Source organism: Lissotriton vulgaris, chromosome 2_1 (assembly GCF_964263255.1).
Source record: "Lissotriton vulgaris chromosome 2_1, aLisVul1.2, whole genome shotgun sequence".
Lineage (NCBI taxonomy): Eukaryota > Metazoa > Chordata > Amphibia > Caudata > Salamandridae > Lissotriton > Lissotriton vulgaris.
In genome coordinates, this window is record NC_141687.1 from 214,101,585 (window position 1) to 214,118,358 (window position 16,774).

General features: G+C 51.5%; 1 protein-coding gene across 1 annotated transcript in view; it reads right to left on the minus strand.

Annotated features, from left to right (window-relative positions):
* TMEM120A (transmembrane protein 120A) overlaps positions 1–16,774 on the minus strand; it is a 157,538-nt gene that overhangs the window by 120,283 nt on the left and 20,481 nt on the right. Inside the window, exon 2 of the mRNA XM_086954768.1 lies at positions 1,866–1,984. Within this exon, the coding sequence (XP_086810894.1) occupies positions 1,866–1,984 (119 nt within the window). The remainder of the gene's footprint in view (positions 1–1,865; positions 1,985–16,774) is intronic.

Below are 16,774 nucleotides of genomic sequence, written 5' to 3' on the forward strand. Positions count from 1 at the left end.
TTGTAGAAGGGGACATTGTGCAGACAAGCGCAGAAACAACGCTTTGACAGCAACATTGTTATGACAGGCCCATTGTCAATCGCATCAAATATACACAGGGACACTGCTTCACTAATGATCAAAATACACAGTTTTAATAAAGCTGAGTGCTCGGAGCAGGATAATCACGCCTCACAACTGTGTGTAGTTTTCTTTCGAAGCAACGGATGGACACGCTTTGTTCAAAGATTGGGGCCGAAGCTTCATGCTACTTGGCTTCAATCTTACAACAAGAACTGGCATAGCCAATAGGTCTCGCCATTGGGACCTTATAAGTATTTAGTTATGCAGCACAATATCCTTACTGATACAAAACAGTAACTGTTGCATGGCTAAACACTTATAAGGTCCCAAAGGCGAGACCTATTGGCTATGCCAATGCTTGTTTTATCAGGAGAAGGATAGAGATGCAAGGACTAATATATATGTACGCAGGCACCGGACAAGGATGTTTGTACCAGGACACTCGGGCTAGGGACACATTGGCGCATGATCTCTGGAACATGGAGTCAGGAACAAACACTGAGAAATGAAAAATGGGAACAGACACGTAGATTAATCAAAGATTTAAATACAGGGTCCAGAATGGCGCAAAATTGACACAATGACAACACCAACTACTATGAAACCAGATATAATGTTGGTACACTGAAACATGGACATAAATGGACACAGGCACCAAGACATGTACCCTGGATCATGATTCTTGGATATAGAGGGAAGCGGTCACCGATTCAGGAACCAATCCTGAATCAACAGGAACAAGGCCTTTGCTCAATGAATATAAACTCTTTAGTTGGCAAACTTTAGTATATAGCATCCTGTTAATGCAAGCAAATAGCTCTGAATTGCATTACGGTACCAAACAAAGGCGTCTGACCGGCGCACCTCAAGTCTGAATACCATTCCGGATCACCAGGTCAAGTGGCATGGAATTCCTACATTATAAGATTGCCAAATTCAAAATGATTAGCAGAGAATGGCGGATGAATAATCATACCCAACTGAGAAAGGAGGCAGCACTAGTAGCATGCATTTTAGACCAGATTAGAATTGTGGTTGTCTCAAAGAGTCAATACAGCTACTGGCCTAGCAGACCGGTGTCACAACTTTTTACATCTCCTCAAACAAAAACCTCTTACCCTAGATAAAGGAGGGGTGTAATTATTAGATCAAAAGACTTCTGGACTGCTGCTGCAGAAATTACACCTCCTTACTCATGTATGGGATTATTGGCTTCAATTACAGCTACATTTCCAGGATATATGCTCCTCTGAGGCTAAAAGTAGATCAAGGTGGTAGTGTGGGCCCCAGACTCTCACCCGCATCTAAGTGGTAGCTCCCTTTGGCCCAAATATGGTGGAACGGTAGAGTGAAGTTCCTTCCGCCCCATGTTCCTCAGTATGTATTTGATAGTACTGTACCCAACCCATAGTATGGTGTAAGTGACCCCAAATGTCCCTTATAGTGGTGTGGTGTGATATTGGGTACCCCCTTCTTAGTAGGCTAGTTTTGCCTATTTGCCCAAAGCCTTCTGAATGTCAGATGTTTGAGGCTCTACTTCTTGCTCTATTAGTAGTCAGATTTCTGTGCAAGGCTACAGAGCATTGGCCTATTTCTCGGTTGGCTAGGAGCACATCGCACTCTCTGGACCTCTATGTACCTTTTCGGAAGAATTTGTGGCCACACGTCAGAGTCCATTTTGCTCTTTCCCCTGGTGATTCCGTGTTTCTGTTCTGCAGCCCTTACTCTCTTGACTGCAAATTCCCCTCTCCTCACCATCACTCTTTACGCTTCAAAGTAGTGCTTAGTCTAATGCAACTTACTTTTTAAGACTGTCCGACAGTGCTTTTAGTTTTTTCTTCTGGCGCAAAATGGAGCTCACACAGCTGCCCTGCAACTTGTTGACCTCGTCCAGTTTCTGCTTGTAAAGCCTATGAGTGTCCTAGAGAATGGAATAAGATATCTGTGGTTAAAGTGTTCTCAATGTAACTTCAAACTAAGCACAATCAAGTTACAAACTTCCTCAAATGGCAGCAGTTTTGAGGCTTAATTTTAAGTCAAAACAGGAGGCTTGCATTATGCATAAACCTTTTATTTACTCCCCAGCTGCAGCATTCTAAAGAGCAATCCAATTAAAACAACATGACTATATAATTTCAATTATAACCGTACAACGTTGAGAGCTCTACTGAAGACAATGGAGTAGCTCATTGTTTACAGCGGCCGCCCACGCCTTGTTTACAGAATAGCTCCCAGAGTGATTAGGTCCATTTTTTAGCTGTGGGTCGAATTTTTTCAAAGGGAAAGGGGGAAATCCGGTCTTAGCCTCTACTAGCAGAAGTGTGACCTATTTTGCTGATAATTAAAATAAGCCAAGACAGAAAAGCTACATTAAAGAATGAATACAAACGATTTAATGGACAATTCTACGCAAGAATTATGACCTGGCCGTTGCATTAATGTTTACAGGTGTACTGCTGGCCAGTATTTTTCTCTGGGAAAGATGGCATCCGCTCACAAAGGAACACTGTGGTTTCCATGCACGTTGAGTGTATTATCAAATGGAGGCAGTTGCCAAGTACGGCCCCTGGCCTTGAGCAGCTCGGGTCAGAAAGATCACTTCTGCATTTTCAGTGGCAAGTTCCACCATTTTTGGTGCGGGTACTGTACCTGCTGCACATGTCTGTGTGCAATGTGCAGACGACACGCCCCACCACTCATGAGACAACTCAAAGGGGTTACGGCACCTGCTACAAAGATATGTTATAACATTGATGCGATAAGCTTCACACTTCATAAAACAGCTTGCGAGGTTACTGTACTTGCTGCAGATATCTGCATGAAACTTGCTGCTCTCGGGCTTCAAGCTCTTTAAAACAGTTTAAGGATTATTGTAGCTACTACAGAGATCCTGGTGCAATATGCATATCACAGATGGAACCCCAAATTGGACAGGTTGGGACTTTCTGTACCGGCCACAGAGATCTCTGTGCAAAATGCAGATCATAGGCGTCCCTCCTGGTGATACGGCTTGTCTTGGTGACTTACACGGTACAGACTACAGAGCTGCGTGTTCAACAGGCAGGCGGCAATATCCCCTCTCAGTACAGCAGATCAGGGTGTTACCAGACCCACGGCAGGAATCTGTGTGCAGCATGAAGACTATAAACGTCATTCCCTGTGACTCTGAGGCAGTTTAGGGCGCTACTGTGAACCCTACCCGGCTTACCCACGAGTCACCTTTTTCTCTCGCACCCTCACCAAGCTCTCCCTCTACATCCACCAGCCCTCCTCCAGTTCTCTCCTCCTCTTTGTTTGGAGGTGAACTCGAGTGAAAGCCTCTCTGCCTCGCCTCTCGGACGTGCAATGCGGCGCCCTCTCTCCAGGGGCTGGCAGGCTCCGCTCCGACTCACTTGAAAAACGCCACTTCTGGCGGGCAGACGGTTTATAGCTAATGCGGCCAAGTCGTGGAAAGCTCGTTCACCATCCTTGGGAAAGGAGACCCATCTTTTGGCCTTCAGGAAAGCACTGAAAACATGGCTGTTTTCTAACGGATCTGGTTATATTCCCACACACCTTTAGTCCGCAGAAGGCCTTCACACATCGCCAGGACACCTTCGGGCAACAGTTTGCGCTCTACAAATACCAATCAAATTGACATTAACATTGATTACTGCTCTCCGTTCCCTCCAATCAGGGCCCGGTGTTGTTGCAGTCTACTCTACAACTTGTGATCGTGCAGGTGAGGGGCAATATGTTATTTCATCCCAGGATCGCGCCCACACTGCTCCCGGTCTCTGGCAGCGCGTCGCCTTGCTGCTGCTAGGGGAGTATGTGCTGCACCCACAGACCCCAGGGCACCACCGAAGCACCCGCTGCTGGGGACTGCCTGACCCCTTCAGCCGAGGCCTCCACCTGCTGAGGACGTCCTGCAAGCCCGTGAGGGCTCATTTTATGCCATCGAGAGTATCTTTAGCCACAAATCAGTAACGTTCCACAACATTTAGACAGCATTGTCTCGGCTTACATCAGACCCCTATGGTGTGAGCCGGCAGGGCCGGCTCTAGGCTCATGGTGGCCCTGTGCAGGGAGCGTAGGTGGGGGCCCCGGAAGTGGGGGTCCGGACCCTCATGGACATCGATTCGCCAAAATGTTATGAGTGACAAAAGCGACATGTCACTCCCTTTCACACCCAGTGACATCACAGGCGTGTCTAACCTTGGACTTTCGACGGCCTCTTATTTACTGCTTGAGGTGTTATGGAAAGAGCAAGAAATGGAGACAACAGAAAAGAAAACAAAGCTCCATGGGCCCTCTTTAGTTTCTGTTCTCTCTGTCAGTCAGTCTCTCTCTCTGTCAGTCTCTGTCAGTCAATCTCTCTCTCAGTCAGTCTCTCTCTCTGTCAGTCTCTCTCTCTGTCAGTCTCTCTCTCTGTCAGTCTCTCTCTCTGTCAGTCTCTCTCTCTGTCAGTCTCTCTCTCTCTGACAGTCTCTCTCTCAGCCAGTAAGTCTCCCAGTTTCTCTCTCTCTCTCTTAGTCTCTCTCTCTGTCAGCCAGTCTCGCTCTCTCCCAGTCAGTCTCTCTCTCTCCCAGTCAGTCAGTCTCTCTCAGTCAGTCATTCTCTCTCTACCTCAGTCAGTCTCTCTCTCTCTCTCTCTCCCTGTCAGTCCCCCTCTCAGTCAGTCTCTCTCTCTCTCTCTGTCAGTCTCTCTCAGTCAGTCAGTCTCTCTGTCAGTCAGTCTCTCTCGCAGTCAATCAGTCTATCTCTCTGTCAGTCAGTCTCTGCCTCTCTCTCTGTCTCTCTCTCTGTCAGTCAGTATATCTCTACCTCAGTCAGTCAGTATCTCTCTACCTCAGTCAGTCTCTCTCTCTGCCAGTCAGTCTCACTCTCAATCAGTCTCTCTCTCTCTGTTAGTCAGTCAGTCACTCTCTTAGTTAGCCAATCTTGCTCTCTCTCTCTGTCAGTTTCCTAGCCAGTTAGTCTCTCAGTCAGTCAGTATTCAGTCTCTGAGTCAGTCAGTCAGTCAGTCTCTCTCTCTCTCAACTCTCTCTCTCTCTCCATTCTCTCTCTCAACTCTGTCCACTCCATCTCCACTGTCTCTCCACTCTCTCTCCACTGTCTCTCTCTCCACTTTCTCTCTCTCTACTCTCTCTCCACTATCTCCCTCCACTGTCTCCCTCCACTCTCTCTCCACTCTCTCCCCACTCTCTCTCTCCACTCTCTCTCCCTTCACACTCTCTCTCTACTTTCTCTCCACTCTCTCTCCCTTCACACTCTCTCTCTACTTTCTCTCCACTCTCTCTTTCTCTCCGCTCTCTCTCTCCCGCTCTCTCTCCACTCTCTCACTCTCTCTCTCACTCTGTCTCACTCTCTCTCTCACTCTCTGTCTCACTCTCTTTCCACCCTCTATCTACTCTCTCCACCCTCTTTCTACTCTCTCTCCACTCCCTCTCCACTCCCTCTCCACTCCCTCTCCACTCCCTCTCCACTCCCTCTCCACTCCCTCTCCACTCCCTCTCCACTCCCTCTCCACTCCCTCTCCACTCCCTCTCCACTCCGCACTCTCTCCGCACTCTCTCCGCACTCTCTCCGCACTCTCTCCGCACTCTCTCCGCACTCTCTCCGCACTCTCTCCGCACTCTCCCTCCACTCTCTCCCTCCACTCTCTCCCTCCACTCTCTCCCTCCACTCTCTCCCTCCACTCTCTCCCTCCACTCTCTCCCTCCACTCTCTCCCCTCCACTCTCTCCCTCCACTCTCTCTCCTCTCTCTCTCCACTCTCTCTCCACTCTCTCTCCTCTCTCTCTCCACTCTCTCTCTCCACTCTCTCTCTCTTCTATCTCTCTCTCCACTGTCTCCTCCACTCTCTCTCCACTCTCTCTCCACTCTCTCTCCACTCTCTCTCTCCTCTCTCTCTCTCCTCTCTCTCTCTCTCTCTCTCTCTCCTCTCTCTCTCTCCTCTCTCTCTCCCTCTCCACTCTCTCTCCCTCTCCACTCTCTCTCCCTCTCCACTCTCTCTCCCTCTCCACTCTCTCTCCCTCTCCACTCTCTCTCCCTCTCCACTCTCTCTCCCTCTCCACCTCTCTCCCTCTCCACTCTCTCTCTCTCCACTCTCTCTCTCTCCACTCTCTCTCTCTCCACTCTCTCTCTCTCCACTCTCTCTCTCTCCACTCTCTCTCTCCACTCTCTCTCTCCACTCTCTCTCTCCACTCTCGCTCTCCACTCTCTCTCTCCACTCTCTCTCTCCACTCTCTCTCTCCACTCTCTCTCTCCACTCTCCACTCTCTCTCTCCACTGTCTCTCTCTCTCCACTTTCTCTCTCTCTCCACTGTCTTGCTCCACTCCCTCCACTCTCTCTCTCTCTCTCTCTCTCTCTCCACTCTCTCTCTCTTCACTGTCTCTCTCACCACTTTCTCTCGCTCTCTCCACTCTCTATCCACTGTCTAGCTCCACTTTCTCTCCACTCTCTCTCTCTACTCTTTCTCCACTCTCTCTCTCTACTCTCTCTCCACTCTCTCTCCCTCCACTCTCTCTCCCTCCACTCTCTCCCCCTCCACTCTCTCTCCCTCCACTCTCTCTCTCTCTCTACTCTCTCTCCACTCTCTCTCCACTGTCTTTCTCTCCACTCTCTCTCCACTGTCTCCCTCCACTCTCTCTCTCTCTCTCTCTCTCTCTCTCTCTCTCTCTCTCCACTCTCTCTCTCTTCACTGTCTCTCTCACCACTTTCTCTCGCTCTCTCCACTCTCTATCCACTGTCTAGCTCCACTTTCTCTCCACTCTCTCTCCACTCTCTCTCCCTCCACTCTCTCTCCCTCCACTCTCTCTCTCTCTCTACTCTCTCTCCACTCTCTCTCTACTCTCTCTCCACTGTCTTTCTCTCCACTCTCTCTCCACTCTCTCTCCACTGTCTCCCTTCACTTTCTCTCTCTCCACTCTCTTGCTCACTCTCTCCACTGTCTCCATGCTCTCTCCACTCTCTCTCTCTCTCTCCACTCTCTCCCACTCTCTCTCACAAAGTAGTGTGCGTTCCATGGGCATCCGCAGAAATGTTTCCGGGGGGGGGGGGGGGGGGGGGGCACATTTTTAACTTCATCTCCATCCCCCTTGCACCCTTCTCCCCTCTGCCTTGCAGCACCCTTCTCGCCCTCCCCTTGCACCCTTCTCCCCCTCCCCCTTGCACCCTTTTCTACCTTGCACCATTCTCCCGTCTGCCTTGCACCCTTCTCCCCTCTGCCTTGCACCCTTCTCCCCTCTGCCTTGCACCCTTCTCCCCTCTGCCTTGCACCCTTCTCCTCTCTGCCTTGCACCCTTCTCCTCTCTGCCTTGCACCCTTCTCCCCTCTGCCTTGCACCCTTCTCCCCTCTGCCTTGCACCCTTCTCCCCTCTGCCTTGCACCCTTCTCCCCTCTGCCTTGCACCCTTCTCCTCTCTGCCTTGCAGCCTTCTCTACCGTGCACCCTTCTCCTCTCTGCCTTGCACCCTTCTCCTCTCTGCCGTGCACCCTTCTCCCCTCCCGTGGCACCCTTCTCCTCTCCACCTTGCACCCTTCTCCCCTCCGCCTTGCACCCTTCTCCCCCGTCCCCGTTGCACCATTCTCCCCTCTTCCTTGCACCCTTCTCCTCTCCACCTTGCACCCTTCTCCTCTCCACCTTGCACCCTTCTCCTCTCTGCCTTGCGCCCTTCTCCCCTCTGTAGGAGAGTAGGGTCTGCAATCCTATGATCACCCAGATTTTTTGCTTTTGTTTCACTGGTTTACGACTTTCTCTGGCTGTGGGCCTGCCAATCAGACCCACAGCCTGGCTGTTCTCTTTCTAAATTACGATATGTACCCTAGGTGCATTTGCCAATTGGTACTGGGCCACCTTATCAGACCCCGTAACGCAGGGCATAGGTGTACCCAGGGCCGCCAGGGACTGCAGCATGTATTATGCCACCCCTGGCTGGCCTCTTAAATTTGACACAACTGGCTGCACGACAGCTGGGGCGAAGACGTGTAACCACCCTTCGCTTTAGGTATAGTAGCCCTATATCTAACCATACCATGGACATCCGAGTTCCTATCAGTCACTCCTATGGCAGGCCTTAGCAATCCTGAAGGCAGAGTGCGTGGGCTCGTGTGAGCTAGGTTCAGGCCCGAGCCGAGCCCGGTTGCAGCTTGCGGAATCAAGACCCAATGGCTGTTCCATGATAACGCGTACCACATCGGTAACTTCGGTGTCGCGTTATCAAGACATGTCGAGTAAGGTGTCATACGAATCGGGATGCTGTCCTCTCACCAACCCTGGCGACGAGGTTAACATTCCACCCTTCTAGAGGGACACGACATGTACGTAACTGTGAACCCCGGTTAAAGTTAACTGAAGCCTCAGCTCCACAAAATGGATGCTGCCACCATAGACACAAGTCTGACCTCCTGCTGCTGGGAGTCCTTCCAGCGAGGAGCACTTGGACAAAGGGTTTCCTGTCGAGGGCGCTGTTCGCACCGTCCCAGACAGGGTTTGTGTATTCTGGGTAGGTAGGGCTTTGGCGAGAAGGTGACTGCGGAGTGGCACCCCGGTGCTCACTACGCATCTGCCGGTTGGAACCAGTTCCAGGGGCGACAGCCCTGGCCTGGGGAAGGCCCGGCAGGGGAGAGGGGCGTAACTACCCCCCTTCCTGGTCCCACCCTTAGGGCAGGACCTAGTCATGTACCCACCCCTTTCTTTAGGATAAAGACCGGAGCGGGGACCCTTCCAAATTAGATCATCTTTGAATCAAGAATACTTTCTATGAAAGGACTTCAAGACTCTTCTCAAGATTTCTCCCTTGTGGCTAAGGAGTAGTCACCCTGCATCAGCGGGCACCAACTAAGAACTCTGCGGTTTGCTGCAAGTCCTTCCTCAAGGATCCGACGGCCCAGCTCGACGAGAACCGGCTTCCCTGGCACCTCTGACCTCTACCCGCGTCATCAGCTCAGCTGTGATCTGTGGGTGCGACGAGACCTCGAGGGACCGGCCATCATCAGAACCTGCACGCTCTTAAAAACCAGCACGACCATCGAGGTAACTCTCTGGTGAGTGCTCTGGGGTCCGAGAAGCCCCGACCCTGAGCCGCTCTAGCACCGAAGTGCAGTCTCCCAGCATCTCCACGATCTGCGTGGGCCCTTCTGCTCGCTGCTCAGCACGTTGTCTGGTCACTCGCCGCTGGCTTGTGCCCTTCTGTGACGACACCCGAGAATCATCACTGCTGGTCTGGTTGCTCCAGACTGGCCCTTGCTTCCATCTTTGCGAGAAGCACCCCGGACCCTCCTGGTCCACTCAAGACGCCATCTTAGGCCCACCCCGTGGCCCTGAGATCTGCCAAGGCTTGTTGCCCCATCCTGGGCCCAGCGACGCCGACAGCATCATCCTTCGTGGGACAGCTCGCACCTCCACCGTGGTCGCCGACAACGCCTCCTGGTTCGTGAGACTGCAGAGCCTAGCGTCGCCCACTCACCTAGTCGAGGTGACGGCCAACCGGGTGCCTTCCTGGTACCCTCTGACTACTGGCTAGTAGTACGAACTTGGTCCCCTCTGCTTTCAGGTTTCATCAATCTCCGATCCAGGCTTGGATCTTTACGAACTATTCAGCACTGGTCGCCGGCCAGCAACTCCTTTCTTCCGGCTCCTGGCTCGTCAGCGAAGACCCCGACGCCTGTAAGACTTGTGCAGCCGCAGCCCTCGTGGCTAGGTAACTCGGCATTTCGGTGCCTGCATAGCCTCCTTACTCTAGGGTCCCGAGTCCCTCGCTTCCGACTTGCCTTATCGGGTCCGCCCGAGACCTTAACCTTTCCGTGTCCTCGGACACTTGTTTTAATTGTGCACTTGAAGTATTTGCTAAAGAGATTTGGTTTGTGCTTAGTACCCTGTCCTCATAAAGAGTACAGGGCTGTTGTGATTCTTAATAAATATCCTGTTTATTTTCATAACACTTGTGTGGTGTCCTTTCACTGGGTGTTCAAGGGGTATATGTGTGGTAAACAGCTGGCTTAACACGCCCTCTCGAGTCTTTAGCCTTAGACTGCTCGTATCCACGCTACTAGGATAGCTGGTCTATAGGTTGACTTACAACCAAACACCATAAGGGTCGTTGGAACGATACATAGCGGTCGCTAGAATAGCGAACGTTGCATATCGGGCCAACTTCTCACATTGGTGAGCAGCGGGTGGGATTTGAGCTTGCTGTTGTTTTACCACACGTATCCTAAGAATATCTTGTTGAAAGATCGCATAAGTACTGTTAGTACATATAACTAAAGCTTAGAATACTCTGAGTTCTACTGAACCAGCTGTTGTAGCTCCTCAAGGCTTAGCACACCTTGGCTGCAACTCTTAGCAAGGGAACAGTAGGGAAACACATAGTGTAGGTAGGTGCATCACTTACACCACACTAGAAACAGTATGTCGGACAAAGGAGGAAACTCTGAGTCTCCCCTTGTGTCAGTTGACCCTCCACAGGTCATCCCTTCAAGATATACTGCGCTTAACTTCCATGAGTTACGACAAGTATGTACCTCTAGGAAGATTAAGCAAGGGGCTAACCCCACCACCTCCTTTCTGATTGGTCTCCTCGAGACTTATGATGCCAGAAAGGCTGAGAAGCTTCTTAGCCATTCTAATCCAGAAGGAGACATGCCTCCCCTCGAGGGAACCCGAGACGATCCTGACCTCATCCACCTCGCAACTGAGAACGAAGATGGGGAGGAAGATGAGGATGAGGATCTCTCTGGGGATGAGGCAGATAAGGGACAGGTAGAAGTCGTCAGACTAAGCAGGTCCAACTTAAGCAAACATGATAGCGGTACTGGGGGACCCCTGGGGCCACTATCAGGTCAGCTTAACATTGGGAATGGACGAGCCCGATCTCTGTCAAGAGACTCTGGCAGATCCCTTCAAACCAATGGCTCTCACAACTCGTCTCGGAGAGGGATGACGTCCCCTCAGAGGAGAGTGTACGAAGCTAAGGAAAGGGCAGCTAATCTAAGGATCGAAAGGGAAGAACTTGCCCTGGCCAAAGAGAGGCTCGCCTTTGCAAGAGAGCAACAGTTAAGTGGGGTAGTCCCCACTGGTGGCAGCAATGTACCTAGCAATAGGGAAAAGAGTTTCGATACGAAACACCTTGGGAAGATAGTGCCCCCCTTTAAACAAGGGGACGACATCCACAAATGGATTACTGCTTTGGAGAGGGCCTGCACTGTGCAGGGCGTTCCCCAGAGTCAGTGGGCAGCTATCTTGTGGCTCTCCTTTGAAGGAAAAGGAAGAGACAAGCTCCTCACCACAAGGGTAGAGGATGCGAATGATTACCAAGTCTTGAAAAATACACTCGTTGAAGGGTTCGGCCTAACCACTGAGCAGTACAGGGTGCTGTTCAGGGATACCCAGAAAACGCAGTCTCAAGATTGGTCTGATTTTGTCGATTGTGCCACTAAGGCTTTTGAGGGCTGGTTGCTGGGCAGTAAGGTTACTGATTACGAAGGATTGTATAATTTGATGATGAGAGAACAAATTTTAAACAATTGTCAGAACCAGTTGTTGCATCAGCATCTTGTCGACTCGGATCTGACCTCTCCCCAAGAATTGGGAAAGAAGGCAGACAGATGGGTTCGTACAAGAGTTAAACAGAACCAGGGCCAGAATCAAGGTGGTCAGAAGAAAGCAGACCAGAAGGGTAAAGATTCTAAAGGGGAACAAAGTGACCAGAAGTCTTCGACAGGTCCCCAACAACCCAAAGAGGGTGGGGGTCAGGCTCCCCAAAAGAAGAAAGAAGGCCAATCCAAAAGATGGTGCCAGTACTGTAAAAGTAAATCTCACTGGTTTAGTGAGTGCACCAAGAAAGGAGGAGGGCAGACTCCTGCCACTGCAGCCCCTAAGGCACCTGTGCCCCCTAGTACAGTCAGCAGTGGTAGTGCGCCTCCCAAGGGTTTAGTAGGGTTAACCCTGGGTTCTGAGGGGCGTGACAACTTAGTTGGCACACTCACTCAGGCTGTCCTTGTCAGTACAGGGGACGTGGACGTGTCCCCTGACGTAAGCCCCAATTCTTTGGGCAAATACCGACAGACGCCTTTCATAAATGGGAAGATGGCTCAGGCCTATAGGGACACTTGTGCCAGCGTCACCATGGTGACGCCTAACTTTGTGGACCCTGGACAGATCATGCCAGGTACAGAATTCCTGGTGACTAATGCAAGCAATGTCACTACCAATCACAGTATGGCAATTGTAGCTTTCTCCTGGGGAGGGGTAACTGGCCAAAAGAAGGTTGTAGTTAGTCCAGACCTCCCAGTGGATTGTTTGTTGGGCAATGATTTGGAGTCGTCACAATGGTCAGAAGTGGAGCACCGGACTCACATGGAAATGTTAGGTTTGCCAGCACATGTGTTCGCTGTGACTAGGTCACAGGTCAGGAAATGCCCCACTGAACAGGTGCTGGATCCTGGAACAACGGACCAGACACCTCCCAAGAAAAAGAGCAGTAGGGTTAAGGCTGCGCCTTCCCCCTTGCCCCAGGTCGAGGATCAAGTCTCAGAGGAGGCTGACCTACAGGAATTGCGGGAAACTGAGCCTAGGGAATTCGAACTTGATCAAGTTGAATTCTTGGGTTCAGGGGGACCCTCAAGGGAAGACCTGGGGAAGGACCAGTTAGACTGCCCTTCTCTTGAACCCCTCAGACAGCAGGCTGCTGCTGAGGCTGCTGGGAACGCCACAGGTACCCACAAGGTATACTGGGAAGATGGACTCCTGTACACTGAGTCAAGAGACCCCAAGCCTGGCATGACCAGGAGGCTGGTTGTACCCTTGTCTCAGCGTGGTTTCCTACTTACCTTGGCCCACGAGATTCCCTTAGCAGGTCACTTGGGCCAGACGAAAACGTGGGACAGGCTCGTCTCACACTTTCACTGGCCTCACATGAACGAAGATACCAAGGAGTTTTGCCGCTCCTGTGTCACTTGCCAAGCCAGTGGTAAGTCAGGTGGCACGACAAAGGCCCCCCTTATACCACTGCCGGTGGTGGGGGTACCCTTTGAACGGGTGGGGATCGACATCGTCGGTCCCATGGAACCACCAACAGCATCAGGGCACAAGTTTATACTGGTGGTAGTGGATCATGCCACCAGGTATCCTGAAGCTATTCCCCTTAGGACCACTACAGCCCCTGTTGTGGCAAGAGCCCTAGTTGGAGTGTTCTCCAGAGTGGGCTTCCCTAAGGAGGTCGTCTCCGACAGAGGTGCAAACTTTATGTCGAGCTACTTAACTGCTATGTGGAAGGAATGTGGTGTTAACTACAAGTTCACTACACCCTATCACCCACAATGCAATGGGCTTGTTGAGAGATTCAACAGGACCCTAAAAGGGATGATTCATGGACTACCGGAAAAGCTTCGGCGTAGATGGGACGTCCTGATCCCCTGCCTCTTGTTCGCCTACAGAGAAGTCCCACAGAAGGGGGTTGGCTACAGCCCTTTTGAACTTTTGTACGGGCATCCTGTAAGGGGACCCCTGTGTTTGGTGAAGGAAGGATGGGAGAGACCTCTCAAAAAGCCTGCAACCAACATAGTGGACTATGTGCTTGGCCTCCGCTCGCGGATGGCTGAATACATGGAAAAGGCATCTGAAAACCTTAAGGCCAGTCAAGAACTCCAAAAAGCTTGGCATGACCAAAAGGCTGTCTTGACTGTTTACCAGCCCGGACAGAAGGTGTGGGTGTTGGAGCCAGTGGCCCCAGCAGCACTCAAGGACAAATGGTCCGGGCCCTACACCATCCTGGAGAAAAAGGGAGAGGTCACCTACCTGGTCGACCTGGGAACTCCCCGAAGCCCCCACAGGGTGCTTCATGTCAACAGGCTAAAAGCATATGTCGACAGGAAGGACATGAGTTTGCTCATGGCCCTAGATGAGGGACAGGAGGAGGAGAGTGACCCTCTCCCCGACCTGCTCACTCAGAATCCTGACGATGGATCGGTAGATGGTGTTGTCTTTTGTGGCAGCCTCTCCGAACATCAACAGAGCGACTGTAAACAGGTTCTTCAGTCGTTCAGACATATGTTTTCTCTAACACCCAGCCAGACCGATTGGTGTACCCATGAGGTTGACACTGGTGACAGCTTGCCCGTGAAGAGTAAAATCTACCGGCAGCCTGATCACGTTAGAGACTGCATCAAGAGTGAAGTGCAGAAAATGTTGGAGCTGGGAGTCATTGAACCCTCGGATAGCCCTTGGGCTAGTCCCGTAGTTCTAGTGCCGAAACCTCACACCCAGGGTGGTAAGAGAGAGATGAGGTTTTGCGTAGACTACAGGGGTCTCAATGCAGTCACTAAGACTGACGCCCACCCAATACCAAGGGCGGACGAGCTTATCGATAGATTGGCTTCGGCCAACTACTTAAGTACGTTTGACCTGACCGCTGGGTATTGGCAAATCAGGTTAGCTGAGGACGCCAAGCCTAAAACCGCATTTTCAACCCCTGGTGGGCATTATCAGTTCGTGGTGATGCCCTTTGGTCTGAAAAATGCACCTGCCACCTTCCAAAGGTTGGTGAATCAAGTCCTTACTGGGCTGGATGACTTCTGTGCGGCGTATCTTGACGATATCGCTGTCTTTAGCTCCACCTGGGAGGATCACCTGGTCCACCTGCGGAAGACGTTAGAGGCACTGCAAGCAGCAGGTCTCACTATCAAGGCCACCAAGTGCCAGATAGGGCAGACACGGGTTGTATACCTGGGCCACCTTGTAGGTGGAGGCCAGGTTCAGCCACTGGAGAGCAAAATACAGTCAATCAGGGACTGGGCTCCTCCAACCACCCAGACTCAGGTTCGAGCTTTCTTGGGCCTGACTGGATACTACCGGAAGTTTGTCAGGAACTATGGTTCCATCGTGACACCATTAAACGAACTGACAAGCAAGAAAATGCCAAAAAAGGTTCAGTGGACAGCGAGCTGTCAAAAAGCATTCGATGACCTAAAGCAGGCCATGTGCACGGCGCCTATCCTCAAGAGTCCGGACTACTCCAAACCATTCATTGTCCAAACAGATGCTTCTGAGTTGGGTGTGGAAGCTGTTCTTTCTCAACTGAATTTTGATGGTCAAGACCAGCCCATTGCTTTTATAAGTAGAAGGCTGACCCCTAGAGAGAAGAATTGGTCAGCTATTGAGAGGGAGGCCTTTGCTGTGGTTTGGGCCCTGAAGAAGCTGAGGCCATACTTGTTTGGCACTCACTTCAAGATTCAGACCGACCATAAGCCCCTCTTGTGGCTAAATCAGATGAAGGGTGAAAACCCCAAACTGCTAAGGTGGTCCATTTCCCTACAGGGGATGGACTTTACAGTGGAACATAGACCTGGTACTGATCATGGCAATGCCGATGGGCTCTCCAGATATTTCCACTTAGAACAAGAAGACTCACCTGGTCAAGGTTAGCTTATTGTTCCGACGTTTGGGGGGGGGGTCATGTAGGAGAGTAGGGTCTGCAATCCTATGATCACCCAGATTTTTTGCTTTTGTTTCACTGGTTTACGACTTTCTCTGGCTGTGGGCCTGCCAATCAGACCCACAGCCTGGCTGTTCTCTTTCTAAATTACGATATGTACCCTAGGTGCATTTGCCAATTGGTACTGGGCCACCTTATCAGACCCCGTAACGCAGGGCATAGGTGTACCCAGGGCCGCCAGGGACTGCAGCATGTATTATGCCACCCCTGGCTGGCCTCTTAAATTTGACACAACTGGCTGCACGACAGCTGGGGCGAAGACGTGTAACCACCCTTCGCTTTAGGTATAGTAGCCCTATATCTAACCATACCATGGACACCCGAGTTCCTATCAGTCACTCCTATGGCAGGCCTTAGCAATCCTGAAGGCAGAGTGCGTGGGCTCGTGTGAGCTAGGTTCAGGCCCGAGCCGAGCCCGGTTGCAGCTTGCGGAATCAAGACCCAATGGCTGTTCCATGATAACGCGTACCACATCGGTAACTTCGGTGTCGCGTTATCAAGACATGTCGAGTAAGGTGTCATACGAATCGAGATGCTGTCCTCTCACCAACCCTGGCGACGAGGTTAACATTCCACCCTTCTAGAGGGACACGACATGTACGTAACTGTGAACCCCGGTTAAAGTTAACTGAAGCCTCAGCTCCACAAAATGGATGCTGCCACCATAGACACAAGTTTGACCTCCTGCTGCTGGGAGTCCTTCCAGCGAGGAGCACTTGGACAAAGGGTTTCCTGTCGAGGGCGCTGTTCGCACCGTCCCAGACAGGGTTTGTGTATTCTGGGTAGGTAGGGCTTTGGCGAGAAGGTGACTGCGGAGTGGCACCCCGGTGCTCACTACGCATCTGCCGGTTGGAACCAGTTCCAGGGGCGACAGCCCTGGCCTGGGGAAGGCCCGGCAGGGGAGAGGGGCGTAACTACCCCCCTTCCTGGTCCCACCCTTAGGGCAGGACCTAGTCATGTACCCACCCCTTTCTTTAGGATAAAGACCGGAGCGGGGACCCTTCCAAATTAGATCATCTTTGAATCAAGAATACTTTCTACGAAAGGACTTCAAGACTCTTCTCAAGATTTCTCCCTTGTGGCTAAGGAGTAGTCACCCTGCATCAGCGGGCACCAACTAAGAACTCTGCGGTTTGCTGCAAGTCCTTCCTCAAGGATCCGACGGCCCAGCTCGACGAGAACCGGCTTCCCTGGCACCTCTGACCTCTACCCGCGTCATCAGCTCAGCTGTGA